The sequence below is a fragment of the Meles meles genome, chromosome 6 (genome assembly GCF_922984935.1).
Source record: "Meles meles chromosome 6, mMelMel3.1 paternal haplotype, whole genome shotgun sequence".
Lineage (NCBI taxonomy): Eukaryota > Metazoa > Chordata > Mammalia > Carnivora > Mustelidae > Meles > Meles meles.
The window spans coordinates 86,317,322-86,338,120 of record NC_060071.1 but is presented as its reverse complement, the minus strand read 5'-3'; the positions used below and the strand labels follow the sequence as shown (position 1 = coordinate 86,338,120).

Sequence of the window (20,799 nt, the reverse complement as noted above, 5' to 3'; positions counted from 1 at the left end):
ATTAAGCCGCTGCCTTCGGCTCAAGTCATGATCTCAGGGTCCTGAGATCGAGCCCCGCGTCGGGCTCTCTGCTCCGCAGGGAGCCTGCTTCGTCCTCTCTCTCTGCCTGCCTCTCTGCCTACTTGTGATCTCTCTCTCTGTCACATATATAAAAAAAAAAAATTTAAAAAAATCTAAAAAAAAAAAAAAAGACTTCCATTTATGGAATGAATAAGTCACAGGGATGAAAGGTACAGCACAGGGAATACAGTCAATAGTATTATAAAGCATTGTATGGTGACAGATGGGAGCTGCACTTGTGGTGAGCAGAGCGTAATTAGGTATGGACTGGTTGAATCACTGTGTTGTACACCAGAAACTAATGTAATATTGTGTGTCAACTATCCTTCAATTAAAAAAAATAAGTCATGGAGACAAAAAGCACAGCACAGGGAATATAGTCAACAACACTGCAACTGAACGTTGTATGGTGACAATGGTGACTATATTTATCTTGGTGAGCACTGAGCAGTAATGTACAGAATTGCTGAATCACTATATTGTACACCTGAAACTACTATAACATTGTATGTCATTTACATACTTCAATAACAAATTTTTAAAAAGAAGAAAATTGCCACCTTTCTACCAAAGAATTTCAGGGTGGTGAGTCAGTAAAGAATAGAAATTCAGCCACTACACTATCATTAGAGCCAAGAAGGCAGAAAATTGTATTATCTAAATGCATGTGCTTGGAAAGGAGAAAAGTTTGCATTAACAAGTCTACAAAAGGTCCTTAGAACCCATTTAGTTCAATGCTCCCCATTTTACAGGTGAGGAAACTGAGGCTTAGCAAGGTTAAGTACTCGACTGATAACATGCATCCAGTAGGTAGTCAAGTCAGAAGAATTCAAGGGTTGTGTATTCAATACAGAGCTTGAAATTTTAAGTTTTCAGAGACATCTTTCAGACAAAATTCTTAGAGCTCAAAAAAAAGAGGACAGAAATAGAGTTTTTAAAACTAATACAAAATTTCAGAGTAGCATTGGTTTGGTTAATTGTATATACTATCTAAATTGGGTAGCATTAGGTGAGGTCAAGTAAAGACGAAATTGTCTTTTTTGTTCAAACTCCAAGTGTATGTACATATACATGTGCACGTGTGTATTAGGTTCTTCACTCAAAAAATATTAATTGAGAGCTTGCTATGTATCAGAAATTGTATTCGGGCCTGGAACTCACATATATAAACAACACAGACTCCTCTCTTACAGAATTCAGAGCGTAGTAATATAAAGTGTGATATGTGTGATAACGTAGATCAGCAGTTGCCAAACTTTTAGAACTCCTTTACACTATTAGGAATTATTAAGGGCCCCAAAGAACTTTTGTTTCTGTTGGTTTATAACCATAAATATTCATTTTAGAAATTTAAAAAATATTTATTAATCACTTAAAATAATCTATTATACACATGTTAACATAACACACTGTTATGAAAAATAACTGTGTTTTCAAAATGTTAGCTATATGCAAATCTGGTTAACGTCTGGCATGATACAGACAGCTGGATTCCCATTTCTACTTCTGCATTTAATCTACTGAAATATATGTCATATAGCCTCTGGAAAACTCTACAATACACAGTATGAGAGTGAAAAAGGCAAACATCATTTCAGTATTAACTGAAAATAGTTGATCTTGTGGGCCTGCTGAAAGGATCTTGGGAACCTCTGCTGTAGATGATCCCAGTGTTTAGGAGCCAACGGAAAGGCATTTATCTCAGTCTTGGGGCATCAGGGAGAGCTTCTGGGAGGAAATCACAACTAAGCTGAGCCATGAAAGATAAGTGTAAATGATTCAGAAAAAAGAAATAAAAGGGCACTGGGAGGAACAGAGAAAAACATTCCTGGCAGGTAAAGTCGGAGAGAGAACAGCTCATTCTGAGAACTCTGAGTAGCTAAGCATGGCTCACACTCCAGAGGCAAAGAGGGAAAAACTGAGAAATGAGATTGGACGGTCTGACAAGGAGCCAGACCACACATAACACACTCTGGAGTCAGGACTTTATCCTGAGGACAAGGTGGTGGTCACTGGATTTCTGAAGCAGTGGAGAGAGTGGATGGCTGAGTAGAGGGTTGAGACCAGAGAAGCCAGTTAAAAGGCTGCTACACTATACCCTGAAGTAGTTGGTGAGGGCTGGACTCGGGCAGCAGCAGTGGGACATGGAGGAACTGCAACAGGCCACAGAGAGAGACAAGTTAAAATGGACAGGACCAACTGGATGTGAGGGAGGATTTTTTATTTTGTTAGATTTTTTTAATTTGTTAGAATCCAAAATGACTGCCAACTTCATGTTACTTGGAGGTACCATTCTCTGAAAGATGCAGTAAAAAATTCAGAAGGAAGAAACCGCTTACAGGCAGATGATGAGCATAGTATTAGATATGAGTTTGCTTTCTGAACTCAGTTGAGGTGTGGAACCAGAGAGGAGGCAGCATACAGCTGGTGTTGGAGGCCATAAGCATGGATAAGAGAACCTAGGGACAGTGTATAGGGGCATATCTACTTAGGACACCCCGAGTGCAATGCATTCAACTTGCTTCACTCCAGTCCCTCAATCCGTGTCTGTCTTAGTGATTCTCAACCCTGGCCGTATCTTAAAATCACCTAGGAAACATATCAAATTCAGAGAAGGAGAATTGGCTTCAAAGTCTCTGAGGGCTACAACGATAAAAAGCCGACAGCCATGGGGCACTAGGAACATGTTAGTGTTGATCTCTGAAAAAGGTACTTGCTGCCCCTTTGCGAGAAGCTTGCAAGATCTGGTATAACCAGGAGACAGGAGGTTCTCACAGGAAGTACTCTGGACTGGGGGATGCAGATCCTGTTTGCAAAATGAAGGTACCGAGCTCAACAATTTCTCACTCCTTTCTGACTGCTCACATCCGTGGCTCTTGCATAGAGAGCCTCCCTCAAAGCTCTACATGTTTATATAATTCACCTTCTCTCTTCCAGATAGACAGGAAACTGATCTTGCTGACCTTCACACACTCCCCCAGTGTCTCCTGCTCCACTTGCCATGTCTGTCCTTCAAGATTGAGCCCAATGTCTCCTTCCCAACAGAGTACCCCAACCTATTACTGCCTTTCCAAGATACTTTCTTAATCTTTCCATCTTTAACAATCAGGGCTTTGAGGGATAATTCTCAACCTCCTGGAGGCCCTTCCTTTTTCTTCCCATAATATATTATAATGACCCTCTCTCTGATTAAAGAGTGCTGTGGGAATTGTTATTTATAACCACATAATTATAAATAAATAGTATAAATATGTATAAATACAAATTATAAATAAATTAGTACATATTATTTATAAGGTTGTTGTGTGACAATATTACAAACTAGAAGCTTGTTTTTATTTGTCTGAACACACATTCATAGCATAAATTCCCCTACCCAAACTTCCTAAAATGTCAAGAAGTGCATTAACTAAAATTATTGGGCCAATTAGAGAAGAATTATCTCTAATACAATATAAGAATCATCTGTCAAGATGGGAGGCCCAGAGTCTCACAGAAAAGAGAGATGTAAAAATCTAGGGCAACCAGCACAGTTCTCAAGAAGAGGGAGAAAAGGCCTTAATCATCGTGGGTTGGGGTCTGAAGCGTCATAATAACTAAGAGGGCTGAAGGAGAGAGGAGAAAACAGGGTGGTGACATTTGATCCCAAAAGGCAGAATGTAGGGCTGAGACCAGAGAACCCAGTTAAAAGGCTGCTGCAGTACACCACGCAGTCGGTGAGGCTGGACAGAAGCAGCAGCAGGGCACCTGGAGGAAACGTGCCAGTTTGCCAACAGAGTGGCCTATATGGGGGAAGCTGCTAAGGCCTGATCCCTCCCCTACCCTCCCACGTCAATAATAGTAACAACAACAGTCACAGGAGCTAACATTTTTTGAATGGATACTACAGAGCAGGCGCTAATCTCGGCTCTTTACACGTTTTAACACATTTAATAGTCACAGCTCTTATGTGGAAGAGAACACTTTTAACCCTAGGAGGAGGAAACTGGGACAAGGCCAAGCCACTTGGTGGGGACAACCTCATATTCTTAGCTACTCTACTCTGCTGCCATCTAGCACCACAGAAGCCCCCTCACGCATTACTACAGAGGGCTCCAGAACTCTCTTCCTACCAAATGCACCTACTCCTTTGCCAAACAGTTCTATTACTTTGCTGAATACTCCTCTTTTTTGACACCTTGAGCAAGGCTACTACTCCTGGAGTTCTTGCCAGCTCCATTTCCCTCATATAAATGTGTCCCCAGAAAGAGGAATGGGCACAATGTAATTTTTCATGAGTCCTGTGTCCCATGAAGAAGGTCTAGTCAACAGTCTCTTGAATACAAGGGCATGCACCAAACAATAGAAAACCAAAGATGTAGTAAGTCTAGGATAAGGAAAAGGGCTTTAATTAGACTTTGTTTTAGAAGGGTACAAACAGGGGCGCCTGGTGGCTTAGTGGATTAAGCCGCTGCCTTCAGCTCAGGTCATGATCTCAGGGTCCTGGGATCGAGCCCCACATCGGGCTCTCTGCTCTGCAGGGAGCCTGCTTCCTCCTCTCTCTCTGCCTGCCTTTCTGCCTACTTGTGATCTCTCTCTGTGTCAAATAAATAAATAAAATCTTTAAAAAAAAAAAAAAGTAGGGTACAAACAGTCTTCCCTTTGGTATAGAAAATAAAGAAAACAAAACAAAAATACTTTTGTTAATTCAACTTATCAGCTTTACTTCTATAAGGTAATGGGCTCTATCTAGTAGGAAAAAAAGGGAAGAATACCAGATTGTCAATTGTGACATACGCCTTTCTCTGTCTGCTCATCTCTCTCTCTCTCTCTCTCTCACACACACACACACACCTTTCAAGTGAATAGTGCTGAATAAAGTCTCCAGACAAATCAGAAATACCAGAGCACCACGTCTGAGTGGCACCTCTCCAGAGCATTAAAAAAGAAAATACCAACAGCTTCCTTTGTTCCTAGACAAATAATGAAGGCAAATGGTAAAGCCATTAGCTTCCTAAAAAGTAGTGCACAGTACTGAATCAAAATGAGAGACAGAAAGCACATGGGTCTGAGCTTACAGGCAGCATCTTTCCTGGATAAAGTTGCTTATTTGTCATGCAAAATTCAGGCCAATCATCTTTATATAGTCACATCCACAGCCTCAGCCACAGTCTGACATCATGAGTGAACTTGACACAGAACACACACTCTTGGAATGATTTTTCCCCCACACTGTCTGAACAGCACAAAAGCAGTGCTGACAGGTAATTTTAAGACATCACAATGGCAAGTCTGCCAAGGTGAATGTTTCCTATCTGCTTCATTTAGCTGACCTCATTTGCTATAATTTCAGGCTAATCCCTATCTAATTCTTACTGGGTCACTCGCTTGTTTACTATCACCATTGTCCCTGGTCTCTTGCCATCTTACAAACTCTAGCCAGGCCCCAAATTCCTGTAGGATGTCTGGTTCTTGTCATATCACAGTGCTGGGACTGCAGCATGAATAATGACATACCTTCAGGCTCACTGATGCCATGGCCTCCCCTTCACTTACTATTGGGATTTTCTGAGGGGCAGTCACCCAGCATCCTGAGGAACAGAAAGCCAGCCATGTGGAAGGGCTACCCTCCACTGTGTACTTTACTGAGAAATGGCTGCTTAGTCCTATCGCATCATAGTCAATTCCATACAATTTCAAAACTAGGAAGTATCTTACAGGTCAGCCACCTCATCTTCTTTATGAACATTTACTTTTCAAAACTGAGGCTTGAGAAGTTAAATTTCCAAGGTAACAATGCTACTTAGTGGCAGAATGAAGATTCTTATTCTAGTTCTTCCTACTAAAGCTGATGCTGATTACCTGGATTCATTCACGAAATCACACTAATGACAAGACTAGTATTTATGTAGCCTTTAACGTTTACAGTGACCCTTTGTTCTTTTTCACAGAATAATCTATGCAACAGCAATGATAAGTAATTAATATGCCATTTTAAATATTAAGAGATTAAATACCAAACTTTTAAAGACTTACCCAAGTTTTCATAATTAAAAAGGTGGAGGGTTGTGAACTGAGCCCAAACTTCCTGCCTTCAAGCACTATACCCTTGAGTAAATGACCAACTTCTTTATGCCTCTCTATCCTCACTGGTAAAATGGGGATACAACAGAAGAGTGTCTGTTTCAAAGAGGGATTTTTTTTTTCTTGAGAATTAATATGCAATGATGTGTTGAATGAATAAACCTCTTAGTACCTTGCCTAAACATTTGTAAGTGGGCCATAAATATCAAGATTTTGTTTTGTTTTGTTAATTGTTACCTTTCCAAAGCAATCCAGGGGCATGACTTCAGGCTTAAGGACAGAGAAGAATTCACTAATATTCCAGGAACTTTTTTAGTTGAATTAAAAAAAAAAAAAAATGCAACACTTGATTTTCATCATCACAGAAATACTTCCTGCCAAATGTAGTTATGCATTTTAACTATCTTGACACAACAAGATATTATTTAATCATAACCCTTCCATACTAAGAAAATAACAAAGAACTATTTTCGTTTAATGTGTGAAACTATAAACCAAAAAACTGCACCTCTTATATATTTGAGGCCAAAAACTAGACGCAGTAACCAGATGTAGCCTCACGGTGGCGCTACATCATCGTGATAAAGCCTCAGAAGTATTTACGGCTCTGCAGAAACCAAAGTGACACTGAACTGAAACATTCCTAATGTATGAACCAGGAAAGGAATTTGCTCTGGATCCCCATAGTTCTTTTCTATCAACTTTGAGCAATGACCTTGGCATAGTGTCTCAACGAATCCATTAGCAATGTTAACGTACAGGTTTTCCTGGCATTGTGACAAAATATACACATAAGATTATTATCTTTAAAAAAAAGTGTGACTCGATCTTTAATGATGTTATGTTCATTTAGAATTCTTAATTTGGATTTGGGCAACAGAGTTTGCATATAAGATAACATTTACCTTTGCCCCATTCACCCACTGTGTATCTTAATTTCATATGTACCTTGGAACCACTTGTTAAACTCCTTTACATCTCTCAGCCCCAAAATCAGCTTGAAATCTCAGCTCTTTTTTTTTCTTTTTTTTTCCCATTTTATTTATTTTTTCAGCGTAACAGTATTCATTCTTTTTGCACAACACCCAGTGCTCCATGCAAAACGTGCCCTCCCCATTACCCACCACCTGTTCCCCCAACCTCCCACCCCTGACCCTTCAAAACCCTCAGGTTGTTTTTCAGAGTCCATAGTCTCTCCCTTTCCTCCACTCCCTTATTTTTAAGAAGCCAAACATTTTCACTGATTTGTCCTTTATAACATCTCCCACCTCTGTCTCTTTATTTCCTCAGCAGCTTCCAAACCCACACAGTTCAGATCCTTGTACATGACCAGACTATTTGTAATAACCTTCAAAATTAGCCTTCAGGCACTAGCTCCCAACCTTGACTGCACATCCTAATTGTTTGAGGAGCTCTTAAAATTACCCGCCTGTTGCGATCCTGATTTAGTTAGTCTGGGTTGAACCTGGAGGTTGGGATTTTTTTTCAAATCTCTCCAGTAATGATAATAAGCATCCACAACAGAGAATCACTTTGCAAGTGGTGTATCAAAGGCAAGTGCACCACAATCAGATGAACCTTCTTAAACCATACCAATTCTCTGGGCCAAAAATTTTAAGGGTTTCTCATTTTCACAAAGACTGCAAATTAGTAACTTGAAGGACAAGTCTGTCTTACATATGTGTTTTACTTGGCCTGTTTTAAATTGTTCAGACTCAACATTTTAAAAATTGGGAGATGTTATATAAAACCCAGATTTTCTACTCTTTTAAGACTTGTAAGATCTTGCCACACAGGGTCCACATTATAGCACAACCATCACTTGCCTTTAGACCCTGCATTTACCCCCCAGTTGTTCAGTTCCCATCCCTCCCCATTTGCCCCTGGCTGAGTGACTCATTTATGTGATCTGTCTGAACTCTTAGAGGCATTTTCGTTTGTAGCATCTGGTCTAGCAGATAAAGTTCAAATAAAACAATACATTCACTCCTGCCCTCGCTCACTCACTCTTTCATTCACACATTTTGGGGCAGGTATTTATTTTGTGTTTGTACCATGCAAACACTTGGAATTCAAAGTCCATCATACTTTGGCCCTCCAACAAACTACTCTAAGCAGATGTCTGCCTCCCAATGTTCCTAGTCTAGAAGCTCATTTCCCAAACTCCTCTGCAGTTAGTATGCAACTTCCAGGTCAGATCTGTGAGAAGAAAGCTGGCTGCATTCCATGTCCCTTCTCTGGTGAGCTGGAATGCTGACAGAATGGGTAAGCCACAGAGGAGCAACAATGAAAAGGGTCCTGGGAACTTAGATGGCTTCTTTCCTGGACTGTCTACCTACCTGTTGTTGAAAGAAAGAAAGAAAGAAAGAGAAAGAAAGAAAATTCTTCCATCTTATTAAATTCTGAGGTCTCTTTGTTTATAGCATTTAACATATACCCCAAACACCAAGCATCTCTCTTTACTCTTTCCCAGATATACTTTAAATATTCTTGCCCTCAACCTTGGCTTATGCCAAAGCTTCTGTCATTAACCTTCCACCTCCTCATCTCTATCAAAATTTTACTCGTCATTCAAGACCCAGCTCAAGTAGACCCTCTTCTGTGATGCTTGGTCTAGCTATTGTTAGCCTTCCTCTGTTCTCCCAGTTTATGAGTTTCCACTTGGTATTTACTAAGTATTATCTTATGTAATAAGCACAGAGCCCTGAATTATGTTGTCACAGCTCTGTCAAACTCTAAGTCCAGAATCTAAGACAAATATTTGGATTGTGCATGGTATAAATAAAGAAGACTATACAGAGTTCCTACACCATCCTACTATATTAACCTTTTATTGACTAATCATCTGTACTATCAACACATGTTCAATTTGTGATCTTTTCGGACTTCTGAATCTCCCAATTTTAATTACAAAGCTGAGTCTTCCCAATTCTTTCAGAATTTGTTTTTTTCCTTAATATTTAAACTAAATTCTCATTTTCTTTATTCTTGCATCTAAACAATTCCTCAACTCTCTACATACATATTTCTAAGACTAAGCAGTGCACTAAAAGAAACACATTCAAGTGTGAATGGTGGTAAAGAGTCAACTCATTGTGCTCTCATATTTGGAATCTGAGAATGTCTAGGACAATATTAGAAGGAGAAAGTAGAAGATACTCTTGGGGAAAGAAAAAGAGAAAACAGAGGCAGAAAGTGAAAACTATCTGGCCCAGAAAAAATTAAAGAAAAAGGAACAGGAGAGAAGATGTAGGAAAGAGAAGGAAATCAGGGACAAGAGGAAGACTAACAACTGAAGGAAAAAGTTATCATAAAGGAAAGGCACATACAAAATGAAATAGCAGTGAAAAACAGTGGAATCCAATAACCTTAAATGCTTCCTATCTAATAAGATGCTCTTAGGAGATTATTATCAACACCTAAGAAGAAAGTACTACTCTACCAACTCTAGGAACACTGGTACATGGGCAGACTAAAAGAAATATCAAAAGTGAGTGAGAACTGAATTTATGGTAGACCTTGACTATATAGTAGATGGTAAGTTACTCTGGGGATGAATAAAGAAAGATAAAGCTGTATTTCAAATGAGACCTACTCAAATCTCAAATCAAATAAATAATGCCCAGATAAGCCTTTGTAAAAAGAATGACTCCAAGTGTTTTTTATTTAAAGGACAAATCCCAGAAGGTGACTTGGCTCTAGCTATGAAGCTATGATCTATCTTACAAAAAAGCCTGGGGTGTAAAAGATAAGAGGTAATCACATTGGGATAAAATAAAAGAGAACTCAAAGACCTAAAACTATAAAACTCCTACAAAAACATAGAAGAAAACCTTCATGACATTGAACTTGGCCAATGATTTCTTAGATATAACATCAAAAGCATAGGAAACAAAAGCAAAAATAGATAAACGGGACTACCTCATACTTAAAAACTTTTGTGCCTCAAAGTACCCATTCAAGAGAATTAAAAGGCAACCTATAGAATGGGAGAAAATCTTTTCAAATCAAAGATTTAAAGGGTTAATATCCAGAATATACAAAGAACTCCTATAGCTAAACAACAAAACATCAAATAGCCCAATTAAAAATGGACAAAGAACTTGAACAGATATTCCTCCAGAGATGATATACAAATGGCCAACAAATGAAAAGATGCCTCAACATTACTAATCCAGAGAAATATAAATCACAACCACAATGAGATATTATCTCACATCCATTAGGATGGCTACTATTTAAAAAAAAATGTCAGTGAGTATATGGAGAAATTGGAACTCTTGTACACTATTTGTGTGATTATAAATGGAGCAACTGCTATGGGAAATGGTATGGAGGTTCCTCAAAACATTAAAAGTAGAACTACCATGTGATCCAGCAATCCCATTTCTGGATATATACGAAAAAGAATTGAGAGCTGAGTTTAAAAAGTTTCAAAGAGAACCTATATTCATAACAGGGCTATTCACAATAGCCAAAAGGTGGAAGCAAGCCAAATATCCATGCACAGATGAGTGGAAAAACAAAATAGAATATAGACAAACAATGGATTATTATTCAGCCTTAAAAAGGAAGATCCTGTCACATGCTACAACATGGATGAACCTTGAGGACATTACGTTATGTGAAATAAACAAGTCACAAGAAAAAACAAATACTATCTCGTTCTACCTACATGAGGTACTGAAGTAGTCAAATTCATAGAAACAGAGAGAAGAGTGGTGGCTACCAGGACTGGGTGAGGAGGAAAGGGGAGTTTCTGTTTAATGCGTACAGAGTTTCAGATTGGAAAAGTTCGGGAGGTCTGTTTCACAACAATGTCAATATACTTCTTTGAGAGAGAGAGCATGAGTGCGTGAGGAGGTATGGGAGGGGCAGAGGGAGAGAGAGAAAGAATCTTAAGCAGGCTCCACACCTAGTGTGGAGACCAGACCCATGCAGGGCTTGATCTCACAACCCTGAGATCACAATCTGAGCTGAAATCAAGGATCAGACACAACAAACTGAGCCACACAGGCACCCCCAACAATGTGACTATACTTAGCACTAATGAACTGTATACTTAAAAACAGTTAAAATGACAAATTTGGCACTAAGTGCCTCTTACCACAATGAAAAAAAGAAAAGGAAAGAAAAAGAACTCAGGACAACATGCTATTTCTTTAATGATTGCCATCATCAGTGTGGTATCATTGGTGCGTCAACAGACAGTCAAAATGAGGGTAGAAGCTAGGACAGTTTCTATCTGGACCCATTTTACCTCTTGGAAAAAGAAATCAGTACCAAGTTAATCCCAGGACCAAATCTCTTCTACATTCACATTACTCGTGATGGTACCAACCAGTTCCCAGCAGCAATGGTGGCCGCCTTTGTGCTGCTCCATAGATATGACTGTGATTTTACATAGCCTAGTTAAAAGACTAAGTACCCAGCTAAGTATTCGCTGCACTAAATATGAAATAACTTATGTGCAAAGACATCCTTAGCTGGCACCAAAGAAGTTTTTAAAATCAGGTAATAGATGCCCCAAAGATAAAATGCTCGTAACAGTTGAGTCACTCACTTATAGTGGAGATGCCATAATCCGGTATTTGAAGACACTGGTTGCTAGAGAGAAAGCGATCAGCTATGTCATATAGCCATCAGCCTGGTACCAATGAGTCCAATCTAACGGAGCAATGTCTTACGGGATGAGCTTTGAGAACTTATGTGAGCAGGAAGTCTGCAATGTGAGAAGCAGACATTGCACTATATCCTAAAGGACAGATCTCCTGAGATGGCTTCCCTGGGGTGGCACCAGGCTGCAGTGCATTCTGCCAGTCCCCCTTAGAATCACACAGCTGTTAACCGGGCATCAATAATCACTCTCCTTGGACAAGTGGCTACTCACTAGGCAGTTCATTTCTATTCAGGTCATGAGGAAGAAATCACACTATTTATTTACTAATCTAGTAATGGTTTCTAGGTTTCCTAAATAGATTTGACCTGCATATGTGATTACTGTCTAACTTTCCTGGCACTGGAATATATCTTTAGGAGAAAACCAAGTCAGTTCAGGCATCTCAGTTGGAATCCCAGCTCTTACACTAGCAATAGTGTGACCCTGGCCAAGTCATTAGCAATGGAGCCTCAGATCTGTCATCAGTAAAACAAGACCAATAACAAGACCAATAGCTCTTTCATAGGGATGTCATATGGATTAAATTAAAGCACTATATCAGAACCTGGCCCATAATAGATGCTGATGAGAAATCATTTCCCTTCCTTCTTCCTTACTCAAGAGCAGGGGTCAGCAAATTTTTTCTGTAACAGATAGTAAATATTTTAGGCTTTGCAAACCATCAATCTCCATCACAACGACTCAATTCTGTCATTGCAGCCCAAAAGCAGCCACTGATAAAGAGTATAGCTGTGTTCCAAGAAAACGTTATTTTAAAAATTAGGCACTTGGCAAGCTATAGTTTGCCAATCCTTATTACTTATACCACATAAGACCCACCCACTAAGTTTATCTTTCATCATTCTGTTTGATTTCATCTGCTCCAGACAGGCCCTCTCCTCCTTTCTTTTCATTTCTTTTACTCTACTTCTTTTTTTTTTTAAGATTTTATTTATTTATTTGACAGACAGAGAGCACAAGCAGGCAGAGAGGCAGGCAGAGAGAGAGGAGGAAGCAGGCTCCCTGAGGAGCAGAGAGCCCGATGAAGAGCTCGATCCCAGGACCCTGGGATCATGACCCGAGCCGAAGGCAGAGGCTTTAACTCACTGAGCCACCCAGGCGCCCCTGAATCTATATTTTAAAGATTTTATTTATTTATTTGATAGGAGACAGTGAGAGATTACAAGCAGGGGGAGCGGCATAGGCAGGTGAAGTAGGCACCCTGCCGAGCAGAGAGCCTGATGCAGGACTCTATCCCAGGACCATGGGATGATGACCGGAGCTGGAAGCAGAGGCTTAACTGACTGAGCCACCCAGGAGACCCTGGATATTTTTAAACATATATGTTTTTAAGCCATGTGAATACACTATGTATTCAAAGAAATTAATTCTCCCACAGAAAGAAAAAAAATTAAAAATTAAAAAGAAATCTTTTCACATTCACAAAACCAGCCCATTATAAGTAAGACTCAAAGATGAGGGGAGAGGAATCATGGGAACCTAAAAGGTGTCTTAGATACTTGTCATTCAGGTGTTATCTTAGGGATTCTATCACAGCCCCATAAAGTCCTGAATGTGATAGTGGGCTTTTACGTGCCTTCTACCCTGCATTCTGAGAAAAGACGGGAGAACTTTGTACATGAAGGGAGGAGAAAACACACCACTCTCCATTTGGTGGGGGTGGAATCAGAAGCAGGATGTATTCTTCAGTATTTTATAACTTTTTCATATTAGACTAACATTCTTCCCGTGGAGTTCCACATTCCCTCCCTTCTTGTCTCAGCGTGTGCCATATGTATACATTCTGCCCAGCTACCTCTCTTTTTCTACTGAGTCTTTTCTTTCTGCCTTCAAATAAGTTTTAATGTTTTTCTAAGTGACACTTTTATTGGACTTTACTTTCAACTCTCACCCTTTGCCTCATACTGCTTTCTCAACCCAATTCCTTGAGCTATGAGTGATTCTCTCACTTCTTAATAATCTATAATCCAGCTTCTACCTCCACTCTTTCATTGAGTCCATTTTTCTCTAAGGCCCTCATTGACTGTCTCCACCAAATCTAAGGTTCCTTCTTTTTCTTTGTTCTTATTCTTCTCCATCTCCCTTTTGCAGAGAACAAAGCTAACATCCGTCTTAGACCCCTTCTCCCCCATTTACTTAACACCCTAGAATCCTCTCTGTCAAGTGGACCTCTTCCTTACTCCTTCTTCATAACTGGGCTACAGCTTGAGTCTCAGTTCCCACTTGTCTTCTCTTCTCCATCTGTCCTCACTCTCTCAGGGAATTCATCTGTTCTCAAGACTATCTAGTGGGAAGGGTAAAGCACATGAAGCACATGACTTATTAACTGGTCACCCTAGGAAAAGTGATTTCATCTCTCTGCACTCAGTTGCATCCACTTTAAAACAGAGATTCACTCACTTATTCTATTGACAGTCTTTACTGAGCACTTAGCATGTGCCAGGCACTGTTAAAGGTATATTAGAGTCATCAGCAAACTAAACAGATGAATATTCCTTCCCTCACAGAGCTCCCATTCCAGCAGGGGGAAACAGTAAACATACTAGAACAATAAACATACCAAACAGAATTATATAAAATGACAGAATACAGTGAGAGCTATAAAAAAAAAATTAAAAGGGTTTAGGCTATACCCTTTATTTTTTTTAAAGATATATTTATTTTAGAGAGATGAGGGGAGGCAGAGGGGAAAGAGAGAGAATGCTGATCTTACAACCCTGAGATCATGACCTGAGCAGAAACCAAAGGGCAGACACCCAAACGACTGAGCCACGTACGTACCTCATAGGTTATACCTTTAGAAAGGTGGTCAGTGTAGGCTTCCTTAAGAAGTTAATATTCCAGCAAGCTCAGAAGAGGTTAAAAAAAATTAGAAATGAGAGCATCTGTAAGAATATAAGCAGAGGGAATTGACAAAGATCCTAAAGGCATGGGCTTGCCCGGCTTGTTCTAGGAACAGCAGAGGCCAGTGGGACGGCGGGGAAGTGAGCATGAGAAAGAGGACGTAGAAATCAGGTCAGAGAGGAAATCAAGGGAACAGTCTATGTAGGGCCTCTGAATGCAACAGGGGCTGTTGTAGGGTTTTGAGCAGAGGGATGATATATGATCTGATTTATTTTTCAAAAGGGTCATTCTGGCTGCTGTGCTAGAAAGACTATAATAGGAATAGGATGGGAGCAGAGAGACCAGTTAGGAGGCTAGCACCAGAATGGGAACACTGGAAGGGGGAAAGAAGTGGTCCATTTTGGATAATAAAACCTACCTTGCAGGGCTGTTTGAGAATCCTATGAGAAATTTACTGCAGGTAAAGTGCCTAGTAGATGCCTGATGCAAAGAAGATGTTAAGTAACACCTTCTCTTATTATGTTATACTTGCAGGTAGAATAGGTTCTCTGGGTCACTATTCGTAGATCAAAGCTAGAGTGTGATATTCAAGGTCAGCTGACCTGGGGGTAGGCAGCTGCCCCACTGAAGTGATAAAGGGAGGCTGGACTGACCAAGGGGCTTAATCTTCATTTAGCCTTTACTTCATATCCCAACTCCAGGATGGTATTTCCAATTGCCTATGAGACACTTCCTCTTAACAGCTTTATCATATAATCAATATCAATGTACTGATTTTTTAAAGTTACCGTCATCACCTCTACCTCAAGCCAGCTACCCATCCAAATGCTTTCTTCTATAAAAAGATACACCAGTCCTCAGAGGCTGGACACTTGGCTTCGTCCTTGCAGAATAATGGAAACAAAACATGCTACCACTGGAAGCTGGTATTGTGGCCATGATCTGCTTAAAAGATCTCTATTTACAAAAGAAGAAACAAGGCCCAGAATGAAACATGACTAGCCTTGGGTCTCTCCAGGCTTTAAGGATGGAGCAAGGCTTAGACCCAGTTTCCTGGATCCTGCTTCCTTCAGCAGCCTTCCCCACCCATGCCCGTCACACCTCAGAGCAGTCCCCTAGACTGGCTGCCACAGGCCAGTTACCTCTGCCCTGGTCACCATCACAACTGCCATGACCTCCCTCCTGTTACTGTCAACTAAATCTTCCAGAAAGGCTACCGAAGGCTGTGACCTACAGTGCTTTCGGTATGCTGGCTTGGCTCTGAGTTCAAACCCTTACCCTGTAATTACTAGCTGGGAGGCCTAAAGCAAGGTTTCTAACCTTGTTCTGCCTTCACCTCTTCATCTGGAAAAGTCCTACCCACCCCCCTCAGGACTTAAATAGAATAAGGCATGTGAAGCTCTTATCATGGAGCCAAGCACAAAATTAGAGCCCAAGAAGCATTAGTTACCGTGGATTTTATTCCTTCCCTCAGTCAATTGCAGAGAAGCTGCCAAGGGTGCTGAGGGAATATATTCTAACTGCCTCACTGGCCTTCGGGGCCTTGGAGCAACCAGGTCTCTTACATGTACAGGAAATTTTGCTGCTCTCCGTTCACAGACCTTCCAGTCAGGACAGCTCTCTGTCCCCCCATAAACATGCCCATTCCCAGACCCACCTGTGTTCTGGTTTATGCTCCTCCTGCCTGAAATAGCCACTGCCCTTCTCTCTGTCTTAATCCTGGCATTCCCTTTAAAACTCCACTGAAGTCTTGGCCCTTCACAAGAATTTCCCAGGCAAATCCTGGCTCCACTGACAGATTTTTTTTTTCCAGTACCACAGTATTTATATGTAGTATATATTGATCACTTCCTTACTGCGACATGGGAGGATTTAGTTAATGGTCTGGACTCTAGGGCGGGCTGTTTGGTCTCTCTCAGGCTCAGTCTCCTTATCCATACAATGGGGTTAATATTAGGGTTGTTGTGAGAATTGGATACATAAATTCTTAGTAAAAATAATCATTAATATATGTTACTATTACATATCACCATTAACTTTTCCTTAGTTTTAAATACCTTCATTTTCTTCCTCCAGGTTAGCCTGTCCAAGTGTACTATACTTAATCTAGTGTCTTAAAATCACAGCTTAAATTATGGAGCTCAGTCTGGAGCTGAGAAAATTCTCAGATAAGAATTTTCACATCTGTCCTCAAAGATTTCATATAATAATCCATTCTAAAAGTAGATATTTGGGGTGCCTGGGTGGCTCCATCATTTAAGCGAATAGACTCTTGATCTAGGCCCAGGTCATGATTGAGACCCGCACTGGGCTCAGGGCAGAATGGGGAGCCTGCTTAAGATTCTCTCTCTCCCTGTCTTCCCCTCCCATCTGCCCCCCATCCCATTTCCCCACTCTCATTTCTCTCAAAAAAATAAATAAATAAGAGAAAAGAGTACAGATTTACCCCAAATAGCAACTCCCCATCTCAGAGCCCATGGGCAGTACACAGTATAGGCAGCATGGGTTATTAGCCAGGGACCTCAAAAAGGAGAAAGACTGAAAGAAAATAAAGATCCCCCAAATTAGAAATATCTGGTCCATTTCTACAGAGAGTCAACACTGGGAATGGTAAGCTATTCTGGGGTTAGAACAAACAAATCAAAAATCAGGATGACTGCAACATTCCATTCCCATATTCCTGAGGTACTGGTGTGTGCACAGCTACTGTTCTCACTATTTTGCATTCCACTCAAAGGGACCCATCGTTCATCAGGAGCCAGGTTAGGTGTGAGCAACATCAACAGAGATTCCTGCACCAAGCAGGGACACATCAAGCTAATGCCCAGACAAGATACATACTCTGCCACGATGCAGGGCTCATTGTGCTTTATCTTTTCTTCTTTGAGGAATCAGGCTTATCAAACATGGCAACCTTTTTATAGTGAAGGTGGGGAGGGACCAATCTTTTCCCAGCATCACTTCCAAAGATCAGGTAAGAAATCTTACAAGTTAAGAAGACTACCTTACCTCTATTTTTTCCCATATGGCTTCATAGTTGTCTTGGTGTTGAATATCTTGCATCAGTTTCTGAATTAAAGCAGACTTTGTGGCAGAATGGCTCTCATTTTTCTCAGAGGATGCAGTTCTCTCTGACTTCTCGTCGATGTATTTTTTCATACCAGAGAGAGGCATGCACAACTCCTCGTCAGAAAGAATGTCACTCAGGGGCCCAGACTCCATGCTTTCCCCCAGGGAAGAGGCTACGTCACTGGACGAGCTTGGAGACACTCTTCCTAGCCTCGTGTGCTTCTTCTTGACATGGTACGTTGGATAGATCTCAGAATCCGAGTTCATTTCAGACAGTTCCCAGTCATCAATATTTTGGATGGTTTCTCCTCTGGGTTTCTGAGGCAGAAGCTTCGTGAGATTCTCCAACTTCAACGCTAGGACTTCAGTCTGCTTCAGGTGAGAGGGCAGCGCTAGGTACTCATCAGAACCATACCAGGCCTCCACCACCTGGCCATTCCTGGTGACGTGACTTGGGGAGAAGGAGTAACTTTTTTTGCTTTTGTTTTTTGAAAGAAGGGGTACTGGAGACGCGATGTTGTCTGAGCCAACAGAGGATTCGCTACTTTGAGTAAAAGGCGGAGAACTGGATGTCTCTGACTGCACTGGCAGTTTGGCATTCCGACTCCTCTGACGGCATGGCTCGAGGGAGGATGTCGAAACAGAATCTGTTTCTGGCCTCTCTACAGCCTTGGGGGTACCTAAAGGAATTCCATTCGGCACGACTGAGCTCTTCGTGCTCTCAGCTTGGTTGCCTGAGCCCGCTCCCCGCTTCAGAGGTCGGCATTGGGGCACCTCTACTGGGGCCTGGGATGGCTTTTTAAGTCGAAGTTTCTCTTTGTGGCAGTCACTAAGCCTTCCCAGGCTGGAGGATATTTCCTTGATGTGACTTTTGACGGAGTTTTCAAGATTCCCTTCCCCCACCTTGTGCAAACACTCATAGGACTGGCTGGCAGCAGAAGGGCTGCTGGGGTAGGAAGACTGTAACACCAGACAAAGCTTGGATCTGTCAGGAGGGTCCACCAGAGAGGGGGTGCTTCTGCTCATCTCAGGCTTGAGATCAGCCAGCTGCTTCTTTCCATCAGTGCCTTTCAGATTATTCTTAAAATTTTCCTCTTTAAGGAAAAGCCCTCTTTTTGGCAATGTGGGCTGCGTGGGAGAATCCTCATTGTAATTAAAGCAATCTCGGATGGATCGCTTGGGAGTTGCATTTTCACAAGGCTGAGGCTGTTGGTTCCTTGTCTCAGGCTGGGAGGAGGAACTGGCTTCTGGCATCATGGCCTCAGGAGGGGGCTGATCAGCATTTGTCAGAGCTTCCCCGGAAGATGACGTTCCAGGCACTAAGTCTGGTGGCTCCTCGACTGTCAAAGCACTGTCCTCCTCACGTCCACCTTTGTCATCTGCTGAAAGAGACACTTGAGGTGCCTCCTCACCAACCGCTTTGCCACAGCTGTACGGGTTGGGGTCAGTGGCCACCGAGAGTAACCCAACACTTCGGATGAGCTCAGGGAACTCCTTTTCCATCTCACTGTAGCTCCAAGAGTCAAAGGGTTTGGTTTTGACCTGGCTAGAGGTCATGTCCCCTAGGCCACCAAGCAAATCCTCACTTGGACTGTAGTCAGACAGTTCAAAAGCAGTAATACCACAATCCAGAGATAAGTAATTTTGAGAGCATTTGATAGTTAACTGTCCTGAGTCATCCACTTCTGTTAGAGAATCAAGCCGGCCCTGAAACAGACAGGGGCAACAGTTTCAGTAAATGCAACATCAATTATACTCAACTGCTGTTCAGATGAAATCTCAGCAGAGGCCACTGTAAAGGTCAAAAATGCAGCAGTCTCCATTGCTTCTGGCTTAACATACAGAAAAGCATACTGATCAATTATATTGTTTTATATAGTATCCTGTTCTTAAATATTTTGGGACTTTTCTTTATCTGGAGAATAGAGGCTTGACAGAAACGGTCAAGGTTAAGCCAAAAATATCCATTCTTGACTTAACTTTCCATTTTAAAATAGCCTGTAGTTCATTTAATAAGCATTTCTTATGTGATGCCTTAAGTCCTCGAAATACATTTAAATAGTATAATTAATTACACTAAGTCTGTCATGTTAACTTTTTATTCACAAATCACAGGAAGGTGAACTACTGAATTTGCATACACCACAGAAACATTTCAGGACCAGTTCCCATCTGTACCCACCCTTTTGAAGATAAACACAGGTAATCCTGGAGAAACGTAATGAATACCGAAACTTACTATCTTAGTCCCTGTCCCCTCTCTCTGCACACATTTTTCTCCCCAACTCCCATTTGTGTGTGTTACATACTAACTGCCTCCCTCCCTTGTTATTTATAATTCAAGATAGGCCAGTTTGATTTGAAACCCCCCTGTGCTAAAGAATAGCTTTACTAGTAAGTATTTTTAATTTTTAATCTTTAATTATATACTGAAGGCTTCTGTCTCATCACTAATGCAGTTTTTTTGGTGTGTGTGTGTGTGTGTGTGTGTGTGTGTGTGTGTGTGTGTGTGTTTGTTTTTTTTTAAGATTTACTTATTTGAGAGGAGGGGGCAGAGGGAGAGAGAAAACCCTCAAGTCAACTCCTCACTGAGCAGGGAGCCTGATGTGGGGCTCAGTCCCAGGACTCTGAGATCATGAACAGAGCTGAAATCAAGAGTTGGCTGCTTAACTGATTGAGCCTTCCAGGCACCCCTCATCACTAATGTGGTTTCTAATATCACACAACAGATGAGGAGATTTTTTTACTGATGATTTGCTTAAGACAGAAGGGCCTGGGAACCCTTTTATGCTTACCAGCTAAGAACTGCTTGATCTGATCTAGCCTCTTAGGAGATGAAGAAAGGAAACTGAGAAGTGAAGGGTTGTTATATCCCAGACCTCTCTTCTACTCAAGGATGAAGCAGATGAGCAAAGTGAAGCCAGAAGTCATGTGGCTGCTGAACCCTGTGTCCTTTCAGCCAGGTTATCCCAAGATCTGGTCACTCTGGGACTTCACACTGGGTTGTTGTTCATTTGTGCATTTTGCTTTTGGAAATTTTCTCTCCCATCACACCTTTACCTTACCTTTATCTCCTACTCCCC

General features: G+C 41.2%; 1 protein-coding gene across 3 annotated transcripts in view; it reads right to left on the bottom strand.

The window, feature by feature from the left end:
• Nucleotides 1–20,799, bottom strand: part of AKAP6 (A-kinase anchoring protein 6) — a 564,294-nt gene that overhangs the window by 241,245 nt on the left and 302,250 nt on the right. For all 3 annotated transcript variants that reach the window (XR_006818743.1, XM_046008964.1, XM_046008965.1), the window contains one exon: nucleotides 17,657–19,423. Coding sequence is in view for 2 of the 3 variants with exons in the window: in XM_046008964.1 (XP_045864920.1) it covers nucleotides 17,657–19,423 (1,767 nt within the window). In the remaining variant the exon portion in view is untranslated. The remainder of the gene's footprint in view (nucleotides 1–17,656; nucleotides 19,424–20,799) is intronic.